This window comes from Sciurus vulgaris (genome assembly GCF_902686455.1).
Source record: "Sciurus vulgaris genome assembly, chromosome: 2".
Lineage (NCBI taxonomy): Eukaryota > Metazoa > Chordata > Mammalia > Rodentia > Sciuridae > Sciurus > Sciurus vulgaris.
The window spans coordinates 148,022,662-148,047,249 of record NC_136462.1 but is presented as its reverse complement, the minus strand read 5'-3'; the positions used below and the strand labels follow the sequence as shown (position 1 = coordinate 148,047,249).

At 49.6% G+C, this 24,588-nt stretch overlaps 1 protein-coding gene across 6 annotated transcripts; it reads left to right on the top strand.

Annotated features, from left to right (window-relative positions):
* The first annotated feature begins 1,679 nt into the window (after positions 1-1,679).
* Positions 1,680-19,584, top strand: KIF7 (kinesin family member 7). Of its 6 annotated transcripts, XM_079129614.1 has the most exons (20): positions 1,680-1,861; positions 2,570-2,710; positions 3,579-3,915; positions 5,753-5,953; positions 6,276-6,669; positions 6,867-7,401; positions 7,840-7,956; positions 8,554-8,781; positions 9,607-9,743; positions 10,162-10,277; positions 10,429-10,581; positions 11,741-11,943; positions 13,629-13,826; positions 14,332-14,457; positions 14,633-14,809; positions 15,909-16,124; positions 16,855-17,061; positions 18,153-18,351; positions 18,438-18,584; positions 18,799-19,584. In XM_079129614.1, exons 3-20 carry the CDS (start codon positions 3,603-3,605, stop codon positions 19,158-19,160), a joined length of 4,029 nt encoding a protein of 1,342 aa, XP_078985740.1. In that variant the 5' UTR covers positions 1,680-1,861; positions 2,570-2,710; positions 3,579-3,602; the 3' UTR covers positions 19,161-19,584. The 6 variants fall into 6 exon arrangements, with proteins under 6 accessions (XP_078985740.1, XP_078985741.1, XP_078985742.1 ...); XM_079129615.1 differs by lacking the exon at positions 2,570-2,710 and having other exon boundaries at positions 9,610-9,743; XM_079129616.1 differs by lacking the exon at positions 2,570-2,710 and having other exon boundaries at positions 10,432-10,581.
* The last annotated feature ends 5,004 nt before the right edge of the window (positions 19,585-24,588 follow it).

Sequence of the window (24,588 nt, the reverse complement as noted above, 5' to 3'; positions counted from 1 at the left end):
CCAAATCACTCGAATTTTTAGTTTCTCTTTAATTGAATTATTGAATAGAATATGTCATAGCTTCTGGCAACTTCTAATAAATACATATTTGGTGCCCAAGTGATAGTCCTTCATGATATACCCATCAGGTGTCCAAGCTTCTAGCATGTGGTTTGTACATCATGATGACTTCTCCATGTCCACATGATTTCACATGGTTACTGCAAGCCAATTACAGTAACGCCATCCCCTTGCCAGTGATTAGCTCAGGGATGAACAGGTTCAAGCCATGTGGCATACGGGATATGAAAGAAAACAGATCATAGGAAAGGATCCCTTGATCAAAAAAGCAGCACACAAGGCTCATTTTTTCCTCTGAATGGTTTGTGCCAGAAGGTGATGGCAGAAAGGAATGTTGAAGGACTCAGTTTCAGCTAGGCACAGTTTATCCTCCCAGCTTATCATCCCAGCAACGTGGCAGGCTGAGGCAGGAAGATCACAAGTTCATGTCCAGCCTCAGCAACTTAGTGAAACCCTGTCTCAAAATTTAAATAAATAAATAAATAAATAAAAAGGATTGGGGATGTAACTCAGTGGTAAAGCACCCTTAGGTTCAATCCCTAGTATGAAAGAGAGAGAGAGAGAGAGAGAGAGAGAGAGAGAACAGAAAGGACCAGGTCCTGGTAATGTTGCCCCTGACTCAACCTGCTTGGGAGCCCTCCTCTCTCCTCTCAGCTAACTGTGAGAAACAGATGGCCTTATTGTTCAAGTCATTTCAAGTTGTAGCTTCTATTATTTGAGGTGAAGTTTTCCTAAAATAGGAAAACTCTACCTGAAGAGAGCTGGCAGTTTCTACACCCTTTAATTATGCTATGATAAGCAATCTTTTATATACATAATAAATTAAATTTCATTACTACATTAGAGTTCAATTTCTCTAAAGATATTTTAAGTGACAAATATGTTTCCAGAGCTTTTGTTTTTGCAGTACTGGGGATTGAACCCAGGGCCTCCTGCATGCTAGGCAAGTGCTCCACCACTGGGCTACACCCAGTCTCCTCTTTCCAGTTTTTAATCAAAATTTGGCAAAGTGTGGTGCTCCCAATACAAACAATCCCTTGGAAATCAAAGAGGGCTTTTGTCTTTTTAAAAAATATATATTTTTAGTTGTAGATGGATACAATTCCTTTATTTTACTTATTTATATTTATTTTTATGCGGGGCTGAGGATCAAAGTCAGTGCCTCACAGGTGCTATTAAGCACTCTACCACTGAGCTACAACTCCAGCCCTCTTTTGTCTTTTTGAAGACACCATCTCCTTAAGGCTGCACGTGTGGACACCCCTCTATGATCTCCTCTGGTGTCAAGTTTCCCTTGACAAGACCCTAAGATGCAATTCAATTTCAGGAATGCTAAAATGTGAGAAAACTAGTATTTTTTAAATGTGGGAGATGGAAGTTTCTGCGGACGTCCCCATCCACTCCCCACCCTCAAGAAGGATGGTTTGGCACTGGGAGCAGAAAAGGGATGGTTGAAGAAGGAACCCTAAGCTGAATAGAATATTGTCTAGTGTCCAGTTTGGAGCCTTGACTTCTAGAAGACAGGGGGAGGACCAAGGAGGGTGTCAGTTTCTTCTCCAGCCCCGCCCCTCGGACGCAGGCCCGCCCCCTTTCCGCGGCCCGGGTCCCGCCCAGCCTGTCTGCTGCCGACTCCGCAGCGCCCCGGGCTCCCGCCTCCGCCCCCGAGAGCCCGGGCAGGCGGAGTTGCGGGTGAGAGGAGGGATATTTTGGGGGGCGGGGGTCCCGATGACGGCATCGGAAGGCGCCGCGCTAGGGCTTGGAGCCTGACTTCCCAGCCCGGACTGCCCCCGCACCCAAGCAGGTGGGTGTGGGCCCCGGTGGGGTTGGAGGGTGAGGACAGGGGTGACGGGGGAGGCGCACTCGCTCCCCACTTCGCAGGCCTGGGCGGGCGGCACTGGGACCCGCGTGGCTGCAGAATCCCGACCCGGCTCCTGGAAGCTCATCCCTGGGTGGGCCGGCATCCTCCTTCCTTAAACAGGGGGGCCGAGACTGGCATCTTGGGCCTGGTCAGGGGGAGCGATAGCCGAGGCTGCGAGGGCCCATTTGTAATTGCTTCTTCAAACTTTGTAGGAGCGCCTGCCTGGTGCCTGCAGACTCCGGCGCGGGTGGAATTGTCGGGTTCCTTAGGGGCGCGGAGCATTGTGCAACTAGCGGGGATCCTGAGAAGCCGGGACCACCCCGGGCTCGAAAAGCCCACGGAATGGGGTGGGAGGCGGGCGCCTTGGACCCCACAGTCCTGCGAGGCAGAGTTACCACGGGTGTGCCTAAGGCTGGTCACCCAATGATTGAATGAACGAACGATTGGGTTACACGTGCGGAGAGAGGAAAAACAGTAAATAACAAAAGTGTTTTGATTGTGGCTGGGGGACTGAAAAATTCAATAAGAGGAGGGTGAATGGGGTCGTTCCTTGGATGAGGATTAATCGCTGTTTACTGGGCACTATTGGATCTTGTGTTGGGTGCTGGAGGATACCGCTCAAAGGGGACAAAGAGGGGCCCTGCCTTCCAGCTCCTACTCTGGACCTTGGAGGAGACATGCCGGTAACTTGGCAATTGCATCGTGTGGTCAGTGGCCGGTGGGGGCAGCACAAGGGGCGATGTGTGTGCTGGTGCGGGCACAGCAGAGGAGTTTCCCTGACATCTGAAGAAGGTGGGCACAGCCAAAACCTGGAGAAATTAGATTTGATAATATTGAGTGATTTTGAGGTTGGGGTCAAGGAGGTGAGTAGTTAAGGTAGGCAGTACCTGTTTTAAGGCTTACCTTTAGTTTTTGTTTTCCTGTTAAGGTTGAATCCCAAGGGCAGTGGGGAACCTTTTTTGGAGATTTGGTTTTAAGCAGGGGAGTGACATGATTGACTGCCTTTGCAGTTTTGGAAGATGCCCCTTGCTGCTGTGTTGGAGGGGACAGGGAAACAAGGAAGAGGGAAGGCTGACCAGAGTCTGCCCATCAAGATATTAGTGGCAAGACCTGGGCTTTGGCACAATGGTGGGGAGCAGCTAATAAACTGAAGAGTTGTGTAGGAGATGGAAGTGGCAGGATTTGGTGGTAGAAGCTTGGTCCTGAAAGATCTGTTTTTTAGAAGATGGTTGGAGGTTGATGATGTGACAAAGACAGAGACTATGGGAAACCCAGGCTATGTTAATGGGAGGACTTCCGTGGTGTGGTGTGGTGCTCAGAGTGTGCTTAGTGAGCGTATCCAAATGTCTGTTATCTGTGATAAGATCACAGAGAGGTGCAGCTGGAACACAGAAGACCCTGGGTATCAAGTGGAGTAGTCCAGGCCTTGATTTGCCCATGTTGGGAACCATGAGATGTTACTGTGTAAGATTATATAATGGTTCTTGCATTTGGGCACCAAGTTGTGCACAGAGGATGTTCTGAGTTTTAACTACCACCCCATCACACACCATCACTTCAAGGTCAGGAGCTGCATGATCTGGCACCAGGTCACCTGCAGTGTGAGTCTAGCTCCTGGAGTACAGGTCCTAATGTCAGGGGCTTTTCATTCTCTCCACAGGTCTGGGAGCAGCCCTCCCTCAACATGGGGCTGCCAGGGGCTGAAGAGGCCCCTGTGAGGGTGGCCCTGCGAGTTCGTCCACTGCTGCCCAAGGAGCTGTTGCATGGGCATCAGAGCTGCCTGCAGGTGGAGCCAGGGCATGGTCGAGTCACCCTGGGGCGTGACCGCCACTTTGGTTTCCATGTGGTGCTAGCAGAAGATGCTGGTCAGGAAGCTGTGTACCAAGCTTGTGTGCAGCCCCTCCTGGAGGCTTTCTTTGAGGGCTTCAATGCCACCGTCTTTGCCTATGGTCAGACAGGCTCCGGGAAGACCTATACTATGGGAGAGGCCAGTGTGGGTGAGTGACTGTGCTGGTGACCCTGTGCCCACTTTGAAAGGCATTGATGTCATCCTGAATTTTGACCCCTGCTCTCCTTGTTGGAGGTGAGGATAGGGGAGGGAATACAGATTTCCTAGACATAGATCTGCAGCCCATCCATGGTGGGACCAGCCATATCAGTGGGCTGGATAGAAAGGAAGGGTTTTTGGAGGTGGGTGGATTTTACAGGATGAAGTGAAATGTGGCCATGCAGTCTGGCTCTGGGGACCTCAGCAGAGGCAGGGCATGGGAAGTTGGTATGTCTCTGGAGGTTGTCAGGATGACTGCTGAAGGTCAGAAATCTGCATTCAGTCCTAGACAACAAGTGCTTTGGTTGCTGCACACAGGATTGCAGGCTGGTTCAGTGAGGCTCTGGAGCAGTTTTGAGAAAGTTCCTATGGGTCAATTGAAGGAACTGTCCCCTTTTGAGTAACATAAACTGTTTCTCCTAGATTACAGTCTTAGTGCCTTCCAGCTGCTATAACAGAATATCACAGGCTGGGTGGCTTATAAACAGAATTTTATTTCTCACAATTCTGGTGACTGGGAAGTCTCAAAATCAAAGTGCTGACAGAACTGAGGGCAAGGTTCCTCAAGAACAGCTTCCTTCTCTCTGACCTTACATGATAAAAGAGAGAAGAGTCTCTCTCTGGTTTCTTTCATTAAGGGCACTGAATCCATTCATGTGTTCCATGACTTAGTCACCTCACAAAGGCACCTCTCCCTAAGACTAACCCATTGAGGGTAAAGATGTCAATGCATGAATTTTGGGGAGACAAGCATTCAGAACATAGCTGTTATAAGAGCACACTTATTTGCACTGGAAGATGCAGAAATACACATACACAAATTAACATACTTGATAATTGCCTTTCAAAATCATTCACCCTGTGAGCATGCCATACTCAGAAAATTATTATACTTTTACTTTTAAAAAACTGATTATTTTATGCCCATTCTTTGGTATTGTTTCATTTTCTTATCAATATATCATAGGACCAAAGAAGTAACTCAGTGATAATGTGTACTTAGCATGCTCAAGGCCACGGTTTATCCCCAGTACTGCAAAAACCAGCCAACCAACCAACCAAAACTAAATCTATATCTATGTCTATATGGATATCTATATATCATGAACATTTCTCTGTATCATTAAATGTTCCTTAATCTTTTTTTTTTTTTTTTTTTTTTTTTTTTTTGCGGTGCTGGGGAATCACTCATGCTAGACAAGTGCTCTACCTAGGAGCTATATCCCCAGTCCTGTCTATTTTTTTATTTTGAGACATGGTCTTGTTAAGTTGCTGAGGCTGCCCTGAAACTTGAAATCCTGCCTTAGCTTACCAAGTCACTCAGAGTACAGATGTGTGTTACTGCATGTGACTATTTTTTTGAAATGGCCACCTGGTATTCTGTTATGAATACAGGTCTCCTATTGGACCCTAGGATGTACACTCCAATTACTTCCTGTGAATAAATTTAGGAGTTCCTTTAGTTAACCAAGTGTGTACTGTGGTCACGAATTCCCTGTCCTGGAAGTAATCAAGCCAAGGATATCTGATAATCCATCAGAGATGTAGTGAAGGGGATACTTAGATCATAAAAGAGATTGTCTAAACCATGAAAGGTTGCTTCCAACTTGTGAATTCTGTAATTCTGCCTGACCATCCTGGAGCATGGCCTACAGGCTGCCCCTCCCATCCTGGCCTCTACCACTCCATGCTGAAACCCCATCCTCCAGCTGCTGGCAGGGACCTAGGGACCTTGGGCCATGTCAGCTGTAGGCATGGCGGTAAGAGGTCCTGTGGTGTCTCCCCAGCCTCCCTGCATGAGGATGAGCAGGGCATCATCCCACGGGCCATGGCCGAGGCCTTCAAGCTTATTGATGAGAATGACCTGCTAGACTGTCTGGTCCATGTGTCCTACCTAGAAGTGTATAAGGAGGAGTTCCGAGACCTGCTTGAGGTGGGCACTGCCAGCTGTGACATCCAGCTTCGGGAAGATGATCGGGGGAATGTTGGTGAGGAACTCTGGGGTCTTCTGCTGACTGGAGTGGGGCATATGGCATGGCTGCTCTGAGGGCATCACTCACCTGTCTGGGAGGGACACCTCCTTAAGGGACACCCAAGCCCTGGCTGGTTTTGCTTTAGTTTCCCCTGTCTCCAGAAAGGTCAGATTTGAGAGGCATTAAGGTAGGCATAGGGGAACCTGGAGTCACCCCAAACCCAGAACAGGATGAGCAGGACTCCCAGACATGGGGGTGAGGGCCTGGGTCAGGAAAATCTGGCTGATCAGTCCTAGGCTGCTTTTGCACCTGGACTTACAGTCTTCTGTGCCCACAGTGCTGTGTGGGGTGAAGGAGGTGGACGTGGAGGGCCTGGACGAGGTGCTGAGCCTCCTGGAGATGGGCAACGCAGCGCGCCACACAGGGGCCACGCACCTCAATCGTCTCTCCAGCCGCTCACACACTGTCTTCACCATGACCCTGGAGCAGCGGGGGCGTGTCCCCAGCCGACTGCCCCGACCTGCAGCGAGCCAACTGCTTGTCTCCAAGTTCCACTTCGTGGATCTGGCCGGCTCAGAGAGGGTCCTCAAGACAGGCAGCACCGGTGAGCGGCTCAAGGAGAGCATCCAGATCAACAGCAGCCTGCTGGCGCTGGGCAATGTCATCAGCGCCTTGGGGGACCCCCAGCGCCGAGGCAGCCACATCCCCTACCGCGACTCCAAGATCACGCGGTGAGCTGGCACACCAATCCACCCTGGGGGTAGGGGTGTTGAACCCAAAATAGGAATGGGTTTCCCTGACTTCTGGGTGCACTGGCAAGCTCAGTTGGAGAGCTCTGCCCAGAGGAGCGGCGTCCAGGAGTGGCCTCTAGGTCTGGCTTGCCGTCTCTGCAGCCACGAGACCCTGACCCTCACCATCTCGCCCTCAGGATCCTCAAAGACTCGCTGGGCGGGAACGCCAAAACTGTGATGATCGCCTGCGTCAGCCCCTCCTCTTCCGACTTCGACGAGACCCTGAACACCCTCAATTATGCCAGCCGCGCCCAGAACATCCGCAACCGCGCTATGGTCAACTGGCGGCCGGAAGCAGAGCGGGCGCCTGAGGAGGCCGCGGCAGGTGCACGGGGGCCACCAAGGCACCGCTCCGAGACGCGCATCATCCACCGCGGCCGGCGCGCACCGGGTCCCGCAGCCTGCTCCGCCGCGGCCGCAGCTCGCCTGGGCGCGGAGTGCGCACGCTATCGGGCTCGCACCAACGCCGCCTACAGCCTCTTACGTGAGCTGCAGGCTGAGCCGGGTCTGCCTGGCGCAGCCGCTCGCAAGGTGCGCGACTGGCTGTGTGCAGTGGAGGGTGAGCGCAGCGCCTTGAGTTCCTCTTCTGGACCTGACAGCGGCATCGAGAGCGCCTCAGCAGAGGACCAGGCGGCTCAGGGACCTGGAGGGCGAAAGGTGGCAGAGGGCCAGGTGTGATCGCGGAGAAGTTTGGGGAGGAAGAGTGTCTTTAGACAGCCAGTTGTGCCCCTGCCTCTTCTTTTTTTAACCTCACTGAGCCTCTGGGTCTCTCCATCTGTAAAATAGGGATAAACTTGATACTATATCCTGGTACTATGTAAGAACTGAAGGAGTAACAAGTACCTAGCATACTATTCAAGGGTAAGTTCTTCCTGATAATACTAATATTAACAAAAATATAATTAACAATTACAGGAAATGGCCCAAATGGCTTGCCAGGTGAGATCTGGAGTGCCCTCCCCACTAGTGGGTCCAAATTCCCCATTACATTGCAGGCAGAGCTCTGAACAAAGTGGGAAGTCGTAGTAAGGAAGCAGGGCAGAGAAAGAGCCACGGTGTGCCAGCTCCTTGCCAGATTTGGTCCCTAAAACCTTCCTCCCTGCTCCACAGGAAGATGAGGGATCACAGCAGCTGCTGAACCTGCAGAGTCAGGTGGCACGGTTGGAGGAGGAGAACCGGGACTTCCTAGCTGCACTGGAGGACGCCATGGAACAGTACAAACTTCAGGTGGGGCCATGCCTTTCCACAGAGCAGGGATGGCTTCTTGGGAGAGGGATTAGAGAAAGTCTGACCTGAGTTTCCCAGGAAGCAAGGGGGTTAGCCAAAGTAGGGAACTGGGGGACAGGTGTGGAGGGACAGTGTAGAGGTATGGGGTACACAACATGAGCCAGTGTGGTGATGAGGAACAGAAGTGTGGGTGGGTGTTGGAACTGCCAAGCAGAGCACCTTTTTGCTGGGTCCCTGTGAGCTTGGATGGAGGCTGGGACCTGAGGGGCAGCAGTGTACACCTTAGAGCCAAACCTACCTGGATCAGCATTGCACCTGGCACCCTCTGGTGGCAGAGGTTGGAGGTGGAGGACTGGCATGCTGTGAATGTGAAGAGGATGGGACAGGGTGCGTCTAGAGCTCTAGTCTCTGGGAGTGCAGTGGGTGGGTGGGATGGGAAGGGACTGAGAGGTGGTCAGGGGTATTTGGACTTCTTCAGTTTTATTGGGGAGGGGGTCTGGTCTCAGACTTGTCCAGTTTCCTGTACTTCTGCCTGTCAGTGAGCATCCCTTCCCCTGGCATCTTGAGCACCTGTCAGCACGTGGACATGTCTTGCAGAGTGACCGGCTGCGTGAGCAGCAGGAGGAGATGGTGGAGCTGCGACTTCGACTGGAGCTGGTGCGGCCTGGCTGGGGGACTCCAGGGCTTCTACAGGGCCTGCCTCCTGGGTCCTTTGTTCCTCGACCTCACACAGCCCCTCTGGGGGGTGCCCACACAAATGTGCTGGGCATGGTGCCACCTGTCTGCCTTCCTGGAGATGAAGTTGGTCCTGAGCATTGGAACGAGGTGAGAAGGTGGTGAGACTGGGTGTCTGCTAGGCCTGGTAGGACTGGTCAGGCAGGACAAGGGTGATGCTGGGACACATGTCCCTCACCTATGTTTCCATGGCACCAGCTGTGAGATATAAGGTGTCTCTTTCAGCTGTCCCTAGAGGAAGGGCCAAGATTTGGGTGACTGTATAGGGCTTCTCAGAAGGGTCCAGTGCTACTGGGCATCCCTGGGATAGCTTGAGATTGTTTGAGGTGAGGAGGTTCTGGCTTCTGGCACCATGTGGAAAGCTTGTACACCCCTGGAGGTGGAGAGGTCATCACTTCAAGGCTACCCCCTCTGTCTTTGAATGGTTCTCTTTGCTAATTGACTCTTCCATGAGCCCTAATCTCACTCCCTGAATCTTGGTCTCCTGCTTCTAGTCCTGCCACTTGGGGCCTTTGGACAAGTCCTCTCTAGCTCTGCCTCAAAGCTCTAGGTCATCTCACCTCTAAAGGTCCAGGAGGACTTGGGTTGGGTGGAAATCTGTTTATATGTACCAGTCTGGGAGGGTATTGTTAGTGAGGTAGGATTTGAGTGCTGATGATCTACCTATGAGCTAGAGCAGGTTGTCACCTGAGGAGAATCAGGTGCTATGGGAACTGGAGATGAGGAGGGAAGGAGGAGGCGGAACGGGTGCTGATGCCCCAACTTGAGATTGAGAAGATGTCCCAGTGGTGTTCCTTGAGCTAGATTTTTAAGGTGGCAGGGCACATTGCAGGAACAGATTTCGAGTAGGAAATGGATCATGAAGGATGTCCTGCAGGTACTCTGTCCTGAAACCCTGATGCCCCACCCCCCCAGCAGGTGACAAATGGCAAGGAGGCTGGAGCTGAGTTACCAACTGAGGTAGATAGACTAGGCAGTAGCTCTTCAGCTGCATCAGAGGAGGAAGTGGAGGAAGAGGAAGAGCTGCCCAGGCAGACCTTACACCTGCGCAGGTGAGTGGGACCCACTGCCTGACCTGACAAGGACCAGCTCAGGGCTGAAGCAAGGCTGGATGAGGATGCAGGGAGGCTTCTCAAGTCCCAGGTGCTCCCTCCTACATGGCCCTTGCTGCCCCTTGGGAGAGAGCAGACCAGGGTTTGTGCACTCTGGACTGTGAGGTCTTCTTTCTGGGGTTGGTGTGATGTGGGGTGGGCCCAGGCCTCTTGGTGGTTCTCAGTGTCCAAGGCGGTCTTTGGTGCCTGGGACCTCCTGAGCTCTGCCCTTGCCTCTGAATTCTGTCAGACTTACATCCTGGGATCATATCGACTCGGGACTGGAAGACCCAGAGGTTGCTCTTCCTCCGGGCCTGAGAGGGGCTAGTCTGGGGCAGGGGTTTGGGGAGGAATAGGGACTCCTTCTTCTGCCCTCCAGAAATGGGATCAGCAACTGGAGCCAGAGGATGGGGGCTCACCCAGGGAGCCCACCAGACAGAAAGGGCCCAGAGCTTCACCTTGGAGAGCTGGACACTGCTACACCAGGGCCCAGAGGTAAGCTGGGTGGGGTGCAGAGGGTCCCCTCCCTTTATGCCTCCTCCCTAGTCTTGGGTAAGCGATCCTGGGACAGTCCACACACCATGGCTGGCAGCACCCTCCCCCACTCTCAGTCTGGGTGATAACCTTGACAGTCTGCCTATTATAGCAGTTAGTGGGAGCAAGGCCCCAGTTCAGACCCGCCAGGCCCTCGCCACCATGGCCTCTGAATGGCGGCTGGCCCAGGCCCAACAGAAGATCCGGGAGCTGGCCATCAACATCCGCATGAAGGAAGAGCTCATAGGCGAGCTGGTCCGCACAGGTGAGTGGTGAGTGTTGGGGTGGGCTTCCCACCTGAAGGTGATTTCCTATCTATTTCTTCTCCTGTGCTGTTTGAGAAGGTTCAGAAGTGTGATGGTTAGGAGAGGGACCAGATGGCCTAGATTTGAAACTCAACTTAGCTTCTACTAGCTGTGTGACCTCAAGCAAGAAGCATAACCCCTCTGTGCCTCGGTTTCCTCATCTCTACCTACTTCATAGGTTGGTTGTGAGAGTAAAATGAGTCAGTTCAGGTAAAGTGCTTAGAATAACTCTCAGGGGGGCATATACCTGTAATTCAAGAGACTGAGAAGGAGGATCAAAAGTTCAAAGCCAGCCTCAGTAACTTAGCAAGACCCACCATGCCTGGCTATTGCTGGTATATTTTGAAGCAAATCCAAGACACAATGTCCTTTCATCTCTACAACTTCTAGTATATCTAGAAGTATATCTTTAAAAATTTGGACATTATTTTACCTGACATAATGCCACTCCATTAGCCCAGTTAACAAAACTCATGTCCTCTTCTTTCTTCCTGCAGTTCTTGGAATAAAAAACGGGGCCTCGTGCATGCCAGGGAGGCTTTCTGTCACTGAGAACTCATGTTCTCTTCATTCCCAGAGCATAAGCACCTTCCCTCAGTTGTTCGACAATGTCTTTATAGCTAGTTTGCTTGAAGCAGGCTCCAGACCCAGTGTGCACACACACATTATATTTGCTTTGGTCTCTGAAGTTTCCCTTTTCTCACGTCTTCACAGTCATCCTGTAGATTGTGCCAGACCCCGAATATCTTGGGTTGGTCTGTTTACTTCCTTATGGTGTCATTTTAACTTGTTCCTCTGTCCTTCATATTTCTCATAAACGAATGCTAATTTTAGAAGTTTAATTATATGCAGATTCAGGATATGTATTTATTTTGGCACATATTAGGTAAAAATAAAACACGGTAACTTGTAATTGCCTTGGGTCACTGCTGTGGGTGAGGCTCATTTAAAAAGTGAGTTAATTTAAAGAAAATAGTCACAATACTGGTAGAAAGGCTTGGTACAACCATGCCGGTGTTTGTGGCTAACAGGGCTTGGGAAACCTCCCAGGGGAAGGAGTGGGTGGCCCTCTTTGGGGAGAGAGGTCACCTGTGCTGATGTGGCCCCACTCTCTTCCAGGAAAGGCAGCACAGGCCCTGAACCGCCAGCATAGCCAACGCATCCGGGAGCTGGAGCAGGAGGCAGAGCGGGTGCGGGCTGAGCTGAGTGAAGGCCAGAGGCAACTGCGTGAGCTCGAGGGCAAGGAGCCGCAGGATGCTGGCGAGCGGTCCCGGCTCCAGGAGTTCCGCAAGAGGGTCGCAGCTGCCCAGAGCCAGGTGCAGGTCAGTGTTGGGGCCTTAAGGAGTGGAGGACAGGGGCAGCTGCGACCTCCCAAGATGGGGTCCCTCAGACAGTATACTGATTCCAGGGCCCAAGCCCACTGTGGAAGCTGTGCTTGCTTGGAACCTCATGTACCAGCCCCTGGCGGCTGGTGCTAACACCCCCAGGGCCCCCAAGGTGGGGCTGGTGTTGTATAGAAGCTGAGGTTGGCTTCATTTTCAACACATCAGAGGCAGAGAGGCAGGTCCTGCCTGAAAACCATGTAGGAGACCAAGAGAGGGTGAGGGGTGGGCATCCAAAGAAAAACTACCCTGCGTTGTGCAGCCCTCCCTGCCTCCAACCACAGGTCACCTCCCAGCGCTCCCTTCACCCCCTTCAATCCCATCCTCCCTTTCTGTCTACCTGCCAGTTCATGTTATCCCTCTTACCCATTATCTTTCTGGCCTTTCATCAGCTGATTGATCAACCGTCTGTTTACCACATGTGCACCCACCCTTCCATTCCCTTCTAGCAGTTCGCACCTTATCTATCTGTATTGGTGTGCTAAAGTAGCATAACACAGTATTTACAGACTGGTTGGCTTAAACATCGCAAGTTCAGTTTCTGTGTGTGAGAGAGAGATCCTGGGGATTGAACCCAGGGGTGCTGTACCTCTGAGTTACTTCCCAGCCCTTTTTATTTTATTTTGAGACTGTCTTGCCATGTTGCCCAGGTTGGCCTCAAGCTTTTGATCTTCTTACCTCTCAGTCTCCTGAGTAGCTGGGATTACAGGTGTGCACCACCACATTAGAAGTCTAATTTCTTACAGTTCTTACAATTCTTACAGCTCCGGAAGCTGGAAATCTGAGACCCAGGTGTCCATGGGTCTGGCTTCTCCTGAGGCCTCTCTTCTTGGCTTGCAGATAGCCACCTTCTCACTGTGTCTTTTCCTGACTCTACTCTGCATCCCTTGTGTCTCTATCTCTTCTTAGAAAGACAACAATCACATTGGGTTAGGGCCCCACCCTTATGACCTCATTTAGCCTTAATGACCTCTTTAAAAGTTCTATCTCCAAATATAATAACATTTTGATCTATGGAGGCTTGGGCCTCCACATAGGGATTTAGGGGAAACAATTCACCCCATAATATTATCCATCCTATTTTTTACCTTCACATGACCTGCTCACCTATCCATCAGTCCATCCACCCTTCCATCTATCTATCCCTCCCTCATTCATTTCTTCCTTTCTCAGTTCAGGGATCCAAGAGGTAATAAAATAGAGTGGTCAAGAACATGGGCTCTGGAACTGGACTGCCTGGGGTTGAATCCCAGTTCTGTTACTTACTAGCTGTGTATTCTCGGTCAAGTTCCCTAATTTCTCTGTGCTCCAATTTCCTAATCTGTAAACAAGGGATAATAATAGTCATACATTTTCATAGGCTTGTTAGGATCATTCAATACATGGAGAGCACTTATATAGTACCTGATACATAGTAAATATACTACTGTTATTAGCATTTTGTTATTAGTCTGTCATCTACCCTCCTTTTTCCCCTTCTGCTTGTCCATCTATCTGTTCATCTGCTTGTCAGTAGTGCCCACCCTTGGTAAGTGCCAGGTGCTACGCTGGGCATGCGCTAGCTACTCGCCCCCCACTCCTCCCCCACCCCCTTCATGGCCCAGTAAAATCTGTATGGGTCCCAGGCATTGAAGGAGAAGAAGCAGGCCACAGAGCGGCTGGTGTCACTGTCGGCCCAAAGTGAGAAGCGACTGCAGGAGCTGGAGAGAAATGTGCAACTCATGCGGCGGCAGCAGGGCCAGCTACAGAGGCGACTTCGTGAGGAGACAGAGCAGAAGCGGCGCCTGGAGACAGAGATGCACAAGCGGCAGCACCGTGTCAAGGTCAGGCCCTGGGTGCAGGTGGTGTCCTGACTGGAGCAGGAGGGTGGAGCCAGGCTCAACCTGGGGCACCCAGAGAGGCACTCACCTGCTCCTACCACTCCCAGCCATGTGGCCATAGAAAGTAGCTCAGGCACGTTCATAGACCTGAAGGCACCTTGTGTGCATCTGTGTAGGGGGTACTGGGGATTGAACCCATCAGTACTCTACCACTGAGCTAAATCCCCAGCCCTTTAAAAAAAAAAAAAAAAAAAAAAGAAAAGAAAGTAGCTCAGGCATTTTTTCTTCTGGAAATAAGGAGCATCAGGAAAGTGAGGGTTCAGGGAGGTGAAGCATGGAGGCGCTGGCAGATCTGGGGACAGGTGTTCACATCTGTTTGCTGGGGAACACTTGCAGGATGGTCTCAGGAGTCGGGCAGGCACTCTTGCTGGTTTGGGCATCACTCTGGGTAGCTTGGGAAGGACGTGGCACTCTGAACACCCCCACCCCATTGGGCTTCCTCCCCCAGGAGCTGGAGCTGAAGCACGAGCAGCAGCAAAAGATCCTGAAGATCAAGACAGAAGAGATCGCAGCCTTCCAGAGGAAGCGGCGCAGCGGCAGCAACGGCTCCGTGGTCAGCCTGGAGCAGCAGCAGGTGGGCGGAACTGAGCCTGTGTCCCCATGAGCTCTGCAGCCTGGCTGGGCAGCCCTGGCTGGTTGCCTGGGGGTTGGCTGCTGGGTCTGCCATTCTCCTCATTGGAACTCAGGGGGCCACCCTCTAGCCAGAGATGGGAACTGAGGTCCCTCTTTGCCTCCCCACTTTCCCTCAGAAGATAGAGGAGCAGAAGAAGTGGCTGGATCAGGAGATGGAGAAAGTGCTGCAGCAGCGTCGGGCACTGGAGGAGCTGGGGGAGGAGCTCCATAAGCGGGAGGTCATCCTGGCTAAGAAGGAGGCTCTGATGCAGGAGAAGACAGGGCTGGAGAGCAAGCGCCTGCGGTCCAGCCAGGTGAGGTCCTAATAGGTGAGGTTTAGCCAAGTGAGGACCCTCTAGGTGATAACCCCGCCAGGTGAGTTTCTGCCAGGCAGTGTGCCCATTAGTGAGGTCTGGACAGGTGAACGTCTTCTAGTTGGTGTCCCTGCCAGGTGAGATCTAGGTAGGTGGAGTTTTAGGTGATTTCTTCACCAGGTAAGTTCCAGACAGGTGAGGATCCTGTGGATCCTCAGTAATTCTAGGACTTTAGGATATTTATGACACAGGTCCTGATGTGTGGGACACAAGTATCCATCCCACAGTCCATTTCACCTCATTAACCACCTATTTGGATTCTGTGCAGGCAGAATAGGAGGAGCAGGTGTAGGAAGTGGTATGGCCAACTAGAAAGAGACTCCCCAGACTTTGGAGGCAAGTAGGCCTGGGCAGGTGGACCGGGTCTACCTGGCATCATTACTCCATCTTGAACTCAGCTTCTGAGCTGGAAGATGTCAGATGGGATCAGAACGTAGCCATGAGGATTAGAGGGACTATGTCAAATCCAAAGCCTGTTGCAACCCTGGTACTTGGACCAGATTTCTGAAGGCTTGCAGATGCAGAGGCCAGGAGCACTGCCCCATCATCATGGAGAGTTCTGACGTCCCACAGGTGTGGGGTGCTACTGGATGATCTGTAAATTGTTGACCATTAGTGCCCTGGCTTCCTCCCATATCAGCCTTCCAGAAAGGCTTTTGGGACTTGGTCATTAATTTCTCCTAGCGCTCTCATACACAGTCCAGCCAAGTCATCTCAGTGACAGGCCACTGCCCCCCCCCCCCAGCTCTGCCTTTGCCCATTTTATCACTTCTTACTGTTAGGGCCTCTTCCCTATGCTTGTCTATATCCTCCTCCAGGCCATTTCTGAGGGCTCCAGCACAGATGCCCTGGTCCCTTGGGCCCCCAGTTCCCAAGTTTCTGTGAACTAAAAGGCCTTCTGTTCAGCAAACATCTGGATTTTGGGTTTTTTGAGGGAACAGCCTGCATCCCCTTAACATCCAATAAGCTGGGCCCAGTCTGTCCTACCTGAGAATATGGTGCTTGCTCCTTCCCTAACCCCTGGTGATGCTGCCTCCAGGCCCTGAATGAGGACATTGTGCGAGTGTCAAGCCGGCTGGAACACCTGGAGAAGGAGTTGTCTGAGAAGAGTGGGCAGCTGCGACAGGGTAGTGCCCAGAATCAGCAGCAGATCCGTGGGGAGATTGACACCCTGCGCCAGGAGAAGGACTCTCTGCTGAAGCAGCGCCTGGAGATTGACAGCAAGCTGAGGCAGGGCAGCCTGCTATCACCCGAGGTACATCCTGAGGTGGCCGCCCAGCTCCGCTGTTCCACCTCAGCCTTCTGCTCCCATCATCCATCTGTCAGTCTGCTCCCCTCAGCTTCCTCTCCTGGCTCTCTGTGGGTGTTGGCCTTGCTGTTGGGCTGCAGGCTTTCTGTGTGTATTAGGCCCTGCACAGCATGGGAGAGGCTGAGACGGCTGCTCCCTGCTGCAGCTCCCTTGATTGGGACACAGGCTGGGCCTTGCTGCCCTCTTAGCCCCCCAGTCCTGTGCTGCTCTGACCCAGTACTCACGTGTCTTAACTCAGCATGTGAAATCATGTCAGGAGCATGTTGAGCATGCCTCATGGCCCACGTGTGCCTGCTTCTCCAAGCAGAGAGAAAGCCTGTGCTGCACAGACTTACCCAGCAGACCTCAGGTAGCTCTGTGGCAGTCCTGCCCTGCCTTCCATTCAGTGTTGGGTGCTAGGAGCTCCTGAGTGTGGCTCACTCAAGAGGGTGGTATGCATTTGAGAAAGCCTCCTCCAAGCAGTTGCCATCCTCACTCTGAGTTGGACTTTGACCAAAGTGTCCCTGTTGCTAGCACGGTGAGCAGGATTGCTTTTCTCTTGATGGGCGCAGGACATTCTTATGTTGAGGGCACACTGAAGACTGTTATGGCTGTCTTGACTGTTGCACGACCACTCAGGACTTTGATGTTTAGGAAGCCCAGGACTTTCCTTCCGTGTGTGCCTCTTTTCCTGCAGGAGGAGCGAACGCTCTTTCAGTTGGATGAAGCCATTGAGGCCCTGGATGCTGCCATTGAGTACAAGAATGAGGCTATCACGTGCCGCCAGCGGGTGCTGCGGGCCTCGGCCTCCTTGCTGTCCCAGTGTGAGATGAATCTCATGGCCAAGCTCAGCTACCTGTCATCCTCAGAGACCAGAGCCCTGCTCTGCAAGTATTTTGACAAGGTGGGTCACCAGCCACAAGCCCCACTGCCTCCATCTTCTGCAACTTGTGCCAGGCAGAGATGTTTGCTTGGCAACTCCAGTGAATACCCCATTTTCTTCTGAATGGGACACAGATCAAGACCACCTCTAGGCTCTAGTTCTCTAGTCCTCACCCTTTGGAAGCCAGTCTTCTTTCCTGTTTCTGGTCTGATTGCCAACTTCAAGGGTCCCTTGCCCAGATCATGGGTCTCAAGAGAGGATGGTTTGCCCCCTAGGGACATGTCTGGAGATACTTTGGTTGTTGTGGTGGTGGGAGTAGAGGCCAGGGATGCTGCTAAACATCCTACACCACACAGGACAGGCCTTACCATCAAAAATCATCCAACCCAAACACCGATAATGCAGAGAAGTCCTAGCCTAGATGCATTTCCACAGCTGAGGCTCTGCCCAAAAGCATAGCAACATGTGACTGGGAAAGGATTTGAGACAGGATGACAAGTTCCATCTTGAGAACCAGCTCTGGTCATTTGGAACCACAGCCTGGAACACTGTTGAGAAGGTGTCTGAAATCACTTGGTTGGACAATTGTTTTACTCAGCTTTTCTGTTCTTGTGACTGAAAGACCTGACAAAAACAGTGTAGAAGAGGAAAAGTTTATTTTGGCTCACAGTTTCAGAGATTCAGTCTACAGTTGGCCAACTCCATAACTCTGGGCCAGAGACAGAACATCATGATGTAAGGGTGTGTCTGAGGAAAGTACCTTAGGATATGACAGAAAGCAGAGAGAGAGAACTCTGCTTACCAAGGACAAAATATAAACCCCAAAGGCATGCCCAGTGAACTATTTCCTCCAACCACACCCTACTGCCTATAGTTACCTATCAGTGACTCTCATAATCTAATTGTTTTTCACCTTTAAAAATTCTTGCATTGTCTCATACAAGCACTTTTGAGAGACACCTTATATCTAAACTAAAAGAGCAGAAAAGACCCTGGTGATTTCTCAGTGCCTCCTGCCATGGGGCCAGGTTTGCCAGCACTTGCTACCCGTGGCTGAGGGTTCCGTTGGGGATGGGGTAGTGGGGGACTAAGCCTAGCTGATCTCTGGACAGGTGGTGACACTGCGGGAGGAGCAGCACCAGCAGCAGATTGCCTTCTCAGAGCTGGAGATGCAGCTGGAGGAGCAGCAGAGGCTGGTGTACTGGCTGGAGGTGGCCCTGGAGCGGCAGCGCCTGGAGATGGACCGCCAGCTGACCCTGCAACAGAAGGAGCATGAGCAGAATGTGCAGCTGCTCCTGCAGCAGGGACGAGGTGAGCAACCACTGGCCCCAAGGCTGGAGGCCCTGGCTGCCTGCCTGCAGCCCCTCACCCCTGTCTTTTCTGCCTTTCCACACTAGACCACCTTGGCGAAGGGTTAGCAGACAGCAAGAGGCAATATGAGGCCCGGATTCAAGCTCTGGAGAAGGAACTGAGCCGCCACATGTGGATAAACCAGGAGCTGAAACAGAAGCTCAGTGGGGGGAATGCTGCAGGCCAGAGCAGGGGTGACTGTCCTCCTCCTTCCCCTACAGCTTGGGTCTACCCTGCTGTGCCATGAGGCACATTCCTTTGTCTGGGGATACTTAGAAACCACCCTCACTTGTGTTTTTATTGACTCCATTTCTCAGATTTCTTATTGTGCGAAGCATTGGGAGGCTAGATTTCAGGGCCGGGTTGCCATCTCCATTTCTGATATGGATGTGCTGTTTTCTGTGACAGGTGGTGAGAGGAAGAACCTCTGCCTAGAGAACAGACCAGGTCCTGGAAGTGACGACGGGCTCCATGCAGCAGTGCCTGAACTTCTCTGGCAGTCCTCCCTCCCTGAGGGGGTCCCCCGTGCCCGGGAAGAGCCACGGGACTTGGTCCATGCCCCGTTACCCCTGACATGGAAACGTTCCAGCCTGTGCAGCGAGGAGCAGGGCTCCCCTGAAGAGCCAAGGCCGCGGGAGGCACCTGAGCCCCGGGTGCTACCTGTGGGTGAAGTGGGTCTGCCCTGGAACTTTGGACCTTTGTCCAAATCCCGGCGGGAACCAAGAAGAGCCAGCCCAGGGATGATCGATGTCCGGAAAAACCCTCTGTAGGCCCTTGGGACCTTGCCTCAGAGAGAGAGTCCCATCCTGCTAAAGATGCAGTTGCCTGTAGTTTGCTTCTGTGAAGGACAGTCCTCACCTCACCACCTGAATCCAGGTCCTCATGTTTAATTGGAGTCAACAAATTTGGGCTAAAGCCCAAAAGAACTGGTCTTTTTCCTTTTTTTCTGGGGTGCTGGAGATCAAACCAAGGGCCTTGTGCCTGCTAAGCATGCACTATACCACTGAGCTACACCCCATCCCTCATTTTTTAAAAATACCTAAATTCTGTAGGGTGCAGTGGTACACACCTATAAATCTAGCAACTTAGGAGGCTGGCACAAGAGGATCGCAAGTTCAAAGTCAGCCTCAGCAATTCATGAAGGCCCTGAGCAAATTAGCAAGACCCTGTCTCTAAATTAAAAAAAAACAAAAAAAAAAAAACAAAAAAAAAAAACAAAGGCTGGGGATGTGACTCAGTGGGTAAGCATCCCTGGTACAAAAAAAAAAATTAGTATATTTTTATCCTCCCGCTTCCTTTCAGCTACAGTACCTGATTGTCAGCTGTTGACTTACTCCAGTTTCATGACAATTCCGGCTTTAAGCATAAGCCTATGTGCCCATAGTTCTCGGGTTCAGCCAGGATTGTCACAAAATATTCAGTGGCAACAGGGTGTCATTTAAATGGTCTTATGTAGATGAAGGAACTGGGAAATTTAGCATCTGTTTTAGAATTTTAAAAAACATTTCATAATAAACAGAAATAATCTCTTGTTATGGTTTGGATCTTAAATGTCTCCTAAATGCTCTTGTGTTGAAGGCTTGGTCCCCAGCTGATGGTGCTGTTGGGAGGTGGTAGAACCTTTAGATGTGGTCTAGTGGAAGGAAGTTATGTCACTGGGGACACACCCTTGAGGGGGCTGTGGGGACCCTGGCCCTTCCTCTTTCTCTCTTGCTTCCTAGCTGTTGTGAGTAAGCAGCTTGCTCCACTATTTGCTCCCCACCTGGTCTTCTACTTCACCACAGGCCCCAGAATGATGGAGCCAATAGACCATGGACTGAAACCTCGGAAACTAGAAGCCAAAATTAACCTTTTTCTCCTCTTAAGTTATTTATCTCAAGTATTTGTCCTAGCAACAGAAAGCCAACACAGAAAATCGGTACCTAGAGGTGGAGCTATTGTTATTGAATCTGCAGATTCTTTTCTTGCTCAACACCATCCACAAATAACCAAGCAGTTCTAAGAGCAGGCAGAAAATTTTATATAATGGCCAATAAATGGAGAAGGGGAGCGTATGCTCTTAAAGGTAACTTCTCTCCAAGGAGGTCTGGGTTCTGGGTTTTTACCAGAACAGGGTTATGAGGAAGTATAGTACTATGCTGTCATCGGAGCTTGCCATGGAAAGGAGAGGTTTCCAGGAACCAGGGTATCACTTCTTACCCCCTTAGTTTGGTCATAGTTGGATCTAGCAAGGCTATGGTGAATATTCTTCATTATAATGAGTTTATAATGAACCCAAGGTTATCTGGAGTATCAACATGTCATCTGGACCAGATTAAGTTGATCTGGAGCCCCTCTCATTGGAAGTACGTAAGAACTTGGTGCTCAGCAGCTGGGAACATGTGATTATCAGCAGCCAGGCTTTAACTTTTACAAGCATGTACCATCTGATGGACAGGACAGCAGGCTGCCAATAACTTGGGGCTTCCATCTGGTGAAAGTTGCTGTGACTATACCTGATGATGTGGTTTAGAAGTGTTTGGAACTGGTTTGCAGATGGAGTTTGGAAAAGTTTGGCGCCATATACTGGAGAAGGCTTAGAATTTTGTAAGCAGAGCTTTTTCTTTAAGAGGGGCTTTTGTTTATTTTTCCCACATTTCTGTTGGTGCATTATGGTACATATTCATGGGATTTGTTGTTAGATATTTGTACATGCACACAATACAGCAGTATAATTTCACCAATATCACTCCCCAGCACTTCCCCCCTCCTACCCCACCTCCCACTCATTGGTCCCTTTCCTCTACTGATCTGCCTTTGATTTTCAGAAGATACATCCCCCACTTTTGTTTTCCTTTTTCCTCTCTAGCTTCTGCCTGTGAGAGAAAACATATCACCCTTAATCTTCTGAGTGTGACTTGTTTCGCTTAACATGATGGTCTCTGGTTCCATCCATTTTCCTGCAAATACCTTAATTTCAATTTTCTTTATGGCTGAATGAAATTCCATTATGTATATATACCACATTTTTTTATCCATTCGTCCATCAATGGACAGCTAGGCTGGTTCCAAAATTTGGCTGTTGTGAATTGTGCTGCTATAAACATGAGTATGCATGTATCACTGTAATAAGATGCCTTTAATTCTTCAGCTAGGTTATTTGGTGTTTCCATATCTAGACTTTTAAGAAGTCTCCATACTGATTTCCATAGTAGTTGTACTAATTTAGTCTTAATAACAAAAAGTGTTCCCTTTTCTTCACATCCTCTCCAGCATTTACTGCTATTTGTATTCTTTTTTTAAATTGTTTTTAGTCATATATGGATACAATCCCTTTATTTTATTTATTCTTATGTGGTGCTGAGGGTTGAACCCAGTGCCTCACAAGTGCTAGGCAAGTGCTCCTCCACTGAGCCACAACCCCAGCCTGCTATCGATGTTCTTGATGACCGCCATTCTGACTGGTGTGAGGTGAAATCTCAGTGTAATTTTGATTTGCATATCCCTAATTGCTAATGATGTTAAACATTTTTTTCATATATTTGTTGGCCATTTGTATTTCTTCTTTTGAAAAGTGTCTGTTTAATTCATTTGCCTGTTTATTAATTGGGTTATTTGGTTTGGGGGTATAGCTTTTTTAGCTCTTTATATGTTCTTGATATTCATCCTCTGTCAAAAGAATAGCTAGCAAAGATTTTCTCCCTTTCTCGGTTCTCTCTTCACATTCCTAATTGTTTTCTTTGCTGTGTAGAAGTTTTTTAATTTGATGCAGTCCCATTTATTAACTCTTGGCATTATTTCCTGTGCTTTAGGTGTCCTATTGAGAAAGTTGTTGTCTATGCTGAAAAACTAGAGTGTTGATCCTACATTTTTCTTTTCCTTTACTTTCTCTCTCTCTCCATTTTTCTTTTCCTTTCCTCTCTCTCTCTCTTTCATACCAGGAATTGAACCTAGAGAGCTTAACCCTTTTTGTATATTTTATTTAGAGACAGGGTCTAAGTTGATTAGGGCATTGCTAAATTACTGAGACTGATTTTGAGCTTGCAATCCTGCTGCCTCAGCCTCCTGAGCTACTGGGACTACAGGCATACATCACCATGCCAAGCTTGAATCTACATTTTCTTCTAACTGTTGCATAGTTTCTGGCCTACTTCTGAGGGTCATTGATCTATTTTTAGTTGATTTTTTTGTGCATGGTGATAGATAAAGGCCTAGTTTCATTTTTCTACATATGGATAACTGGTTAGTTGTCCTAGCATCATTTGTTAAAAAGGCTGTCTTTTCTCCAAAGGTATGTTTTGAACACCTTGTCAAGGATCAGGTAACTGTATCTGTATGAGTTTGTCTGTATTTTCTGTTCTGTACCATTGGTCTATGTGTCTGTTTTTATACCAGTACCATGGAGTTTTTGTTACTATAGCTGTGTAGTATAGTTTGAAATCAGGTATTATGATACCTCCAGCATTGCTTTATTGGCTTAAAATTGCTCTGGCTCTTCTGGGTCTTTTATTCTTCCAAATGAAGTTTAAGGGCTTTTTTCTAGTGCTGTGAAAAATGTCACTGGTATTTTGATGGGGAGTGCATTGAATCTGTGTTTTAATCAGCTATTTTGCTGCTGTTACTAAAAGACCCAACCAGAACAATTGTAGAGGAGGAAAAGTTTATTTAAGGGCTCATGATTTCAGAGGTCTCAGTCCACATACAGCCAGCTCCATCTTGGCAGAAGAGTATGGCAGAGGGAAGCAGCTTACATGATGATCAGACAGCAGAGAGAGAGAGAGGGAGAAGTCTCCACTCACCAGATACAAAAACATACCCAAAGCCATGCCCTGAATGCCCCACCTCCTCTAGCCACACCCCTCACCTTCAGTTACTGCTCAGTTAATTCCTTCAGGTGATTAATTCACTGATTGGGTTAAGGTTCTCATAATCCAATCATTTTTTTCTCTGAACCTTCTTGCATTGTCTTACACATGAGCTTTTGAGGGATACACATATTTTGGGGGGACAATGCAAGAAGGTTTGGAGAACAAATGATTGAGTTGTAGCTTTAAGAAGGTTTGGAAGAGAAATGATTGGGTTATGGACTTAACCTAATCAGTTGATTAATCCCTGATGTGATTAACTGGTAATTGGAGGCAGGTGGGGTGTGGCTGGAGGAAGTGGTTCATTGGAGGGCACAGCTATAGGGTATATATTTTGTATCTGGAGAGTGGAGTCTCTGTTTTTCCTGATCATCATGTGAGTTGCTGCCCTCTATCACACTCTTCCATCACAATGTTTTGTCTCATCTGGAGTCCTGGAAAATGGAGCTAGCTGTCTATGGACTGAGACCTCTGAAACTGTGAGCCCCCAAATAAACTTTTCCTCCGCTACAATTGTGCTGTCAGGTCTTTTAGTCACAGCAGCAAAAAAGCTGACTAAAACAGAAATTGATACTGAGAAATGGAGTCATGGTTGTGACAATCCTGAGCATGTGGTTCAGAAGACTTGGGAGCTTTTTGGAATTGGTGGGAGGAATTTTGAGATGCTTAGCAGTACAAGCTAGAAATGCTTTAGATTATTGTAAAGGGAGCTTAATGGCTAATTCTGGTGGGAGCTCAGAAGACCAGAATGCCAATAGGACCATGGACAGTGAAGACAGAGCTCAAGTGGGTTCAGAGGAGGAGTAGAGGTCATTCGTGATAAGTTCTGGCTGAGAAGCTACCTGTATTTTGCCCATATCCTGAGAGTTTGAGGCTATTTAAAAATGAGGGATTTCTTAATGTGGCAGAAAAAATTTCTAGACAGGATAGCATTCAGGTGGTGGCATAGATATTGCTGAAAGCTTTTAGCCAAGTTTATTGTGATAATCAAGCAGAAAGCAGGGCAAAAAGATCTGAAAAACTTAAGACTTGAAAGGCAGGAGTAAAACTGGGCCTAAACAAGTTGCAGTTGTTAAAGACATTACTGATATTAAAGAAATCCTGAAAACTTTGCCTAGAGACAATAAGAAAGATGTCTTGAGGGCATCTCAGGAGCTGGTAAGACCACACCATCTCAGGCTCAAGGGGGTAAAAGTGACAATTCTCTTGAGAAGTCCCAAGAGGGGAATCCTTCTTGCACAAGGGGGCCTAGGAAGTTTTTTCAATGTGTTCAGCCACCCAGACACTCAGAGACTGCTGTAGCCAGGGTCCCTGGAGGCTTGGCTACTGCTTGAGAGGCAGACTTTGGCATCAA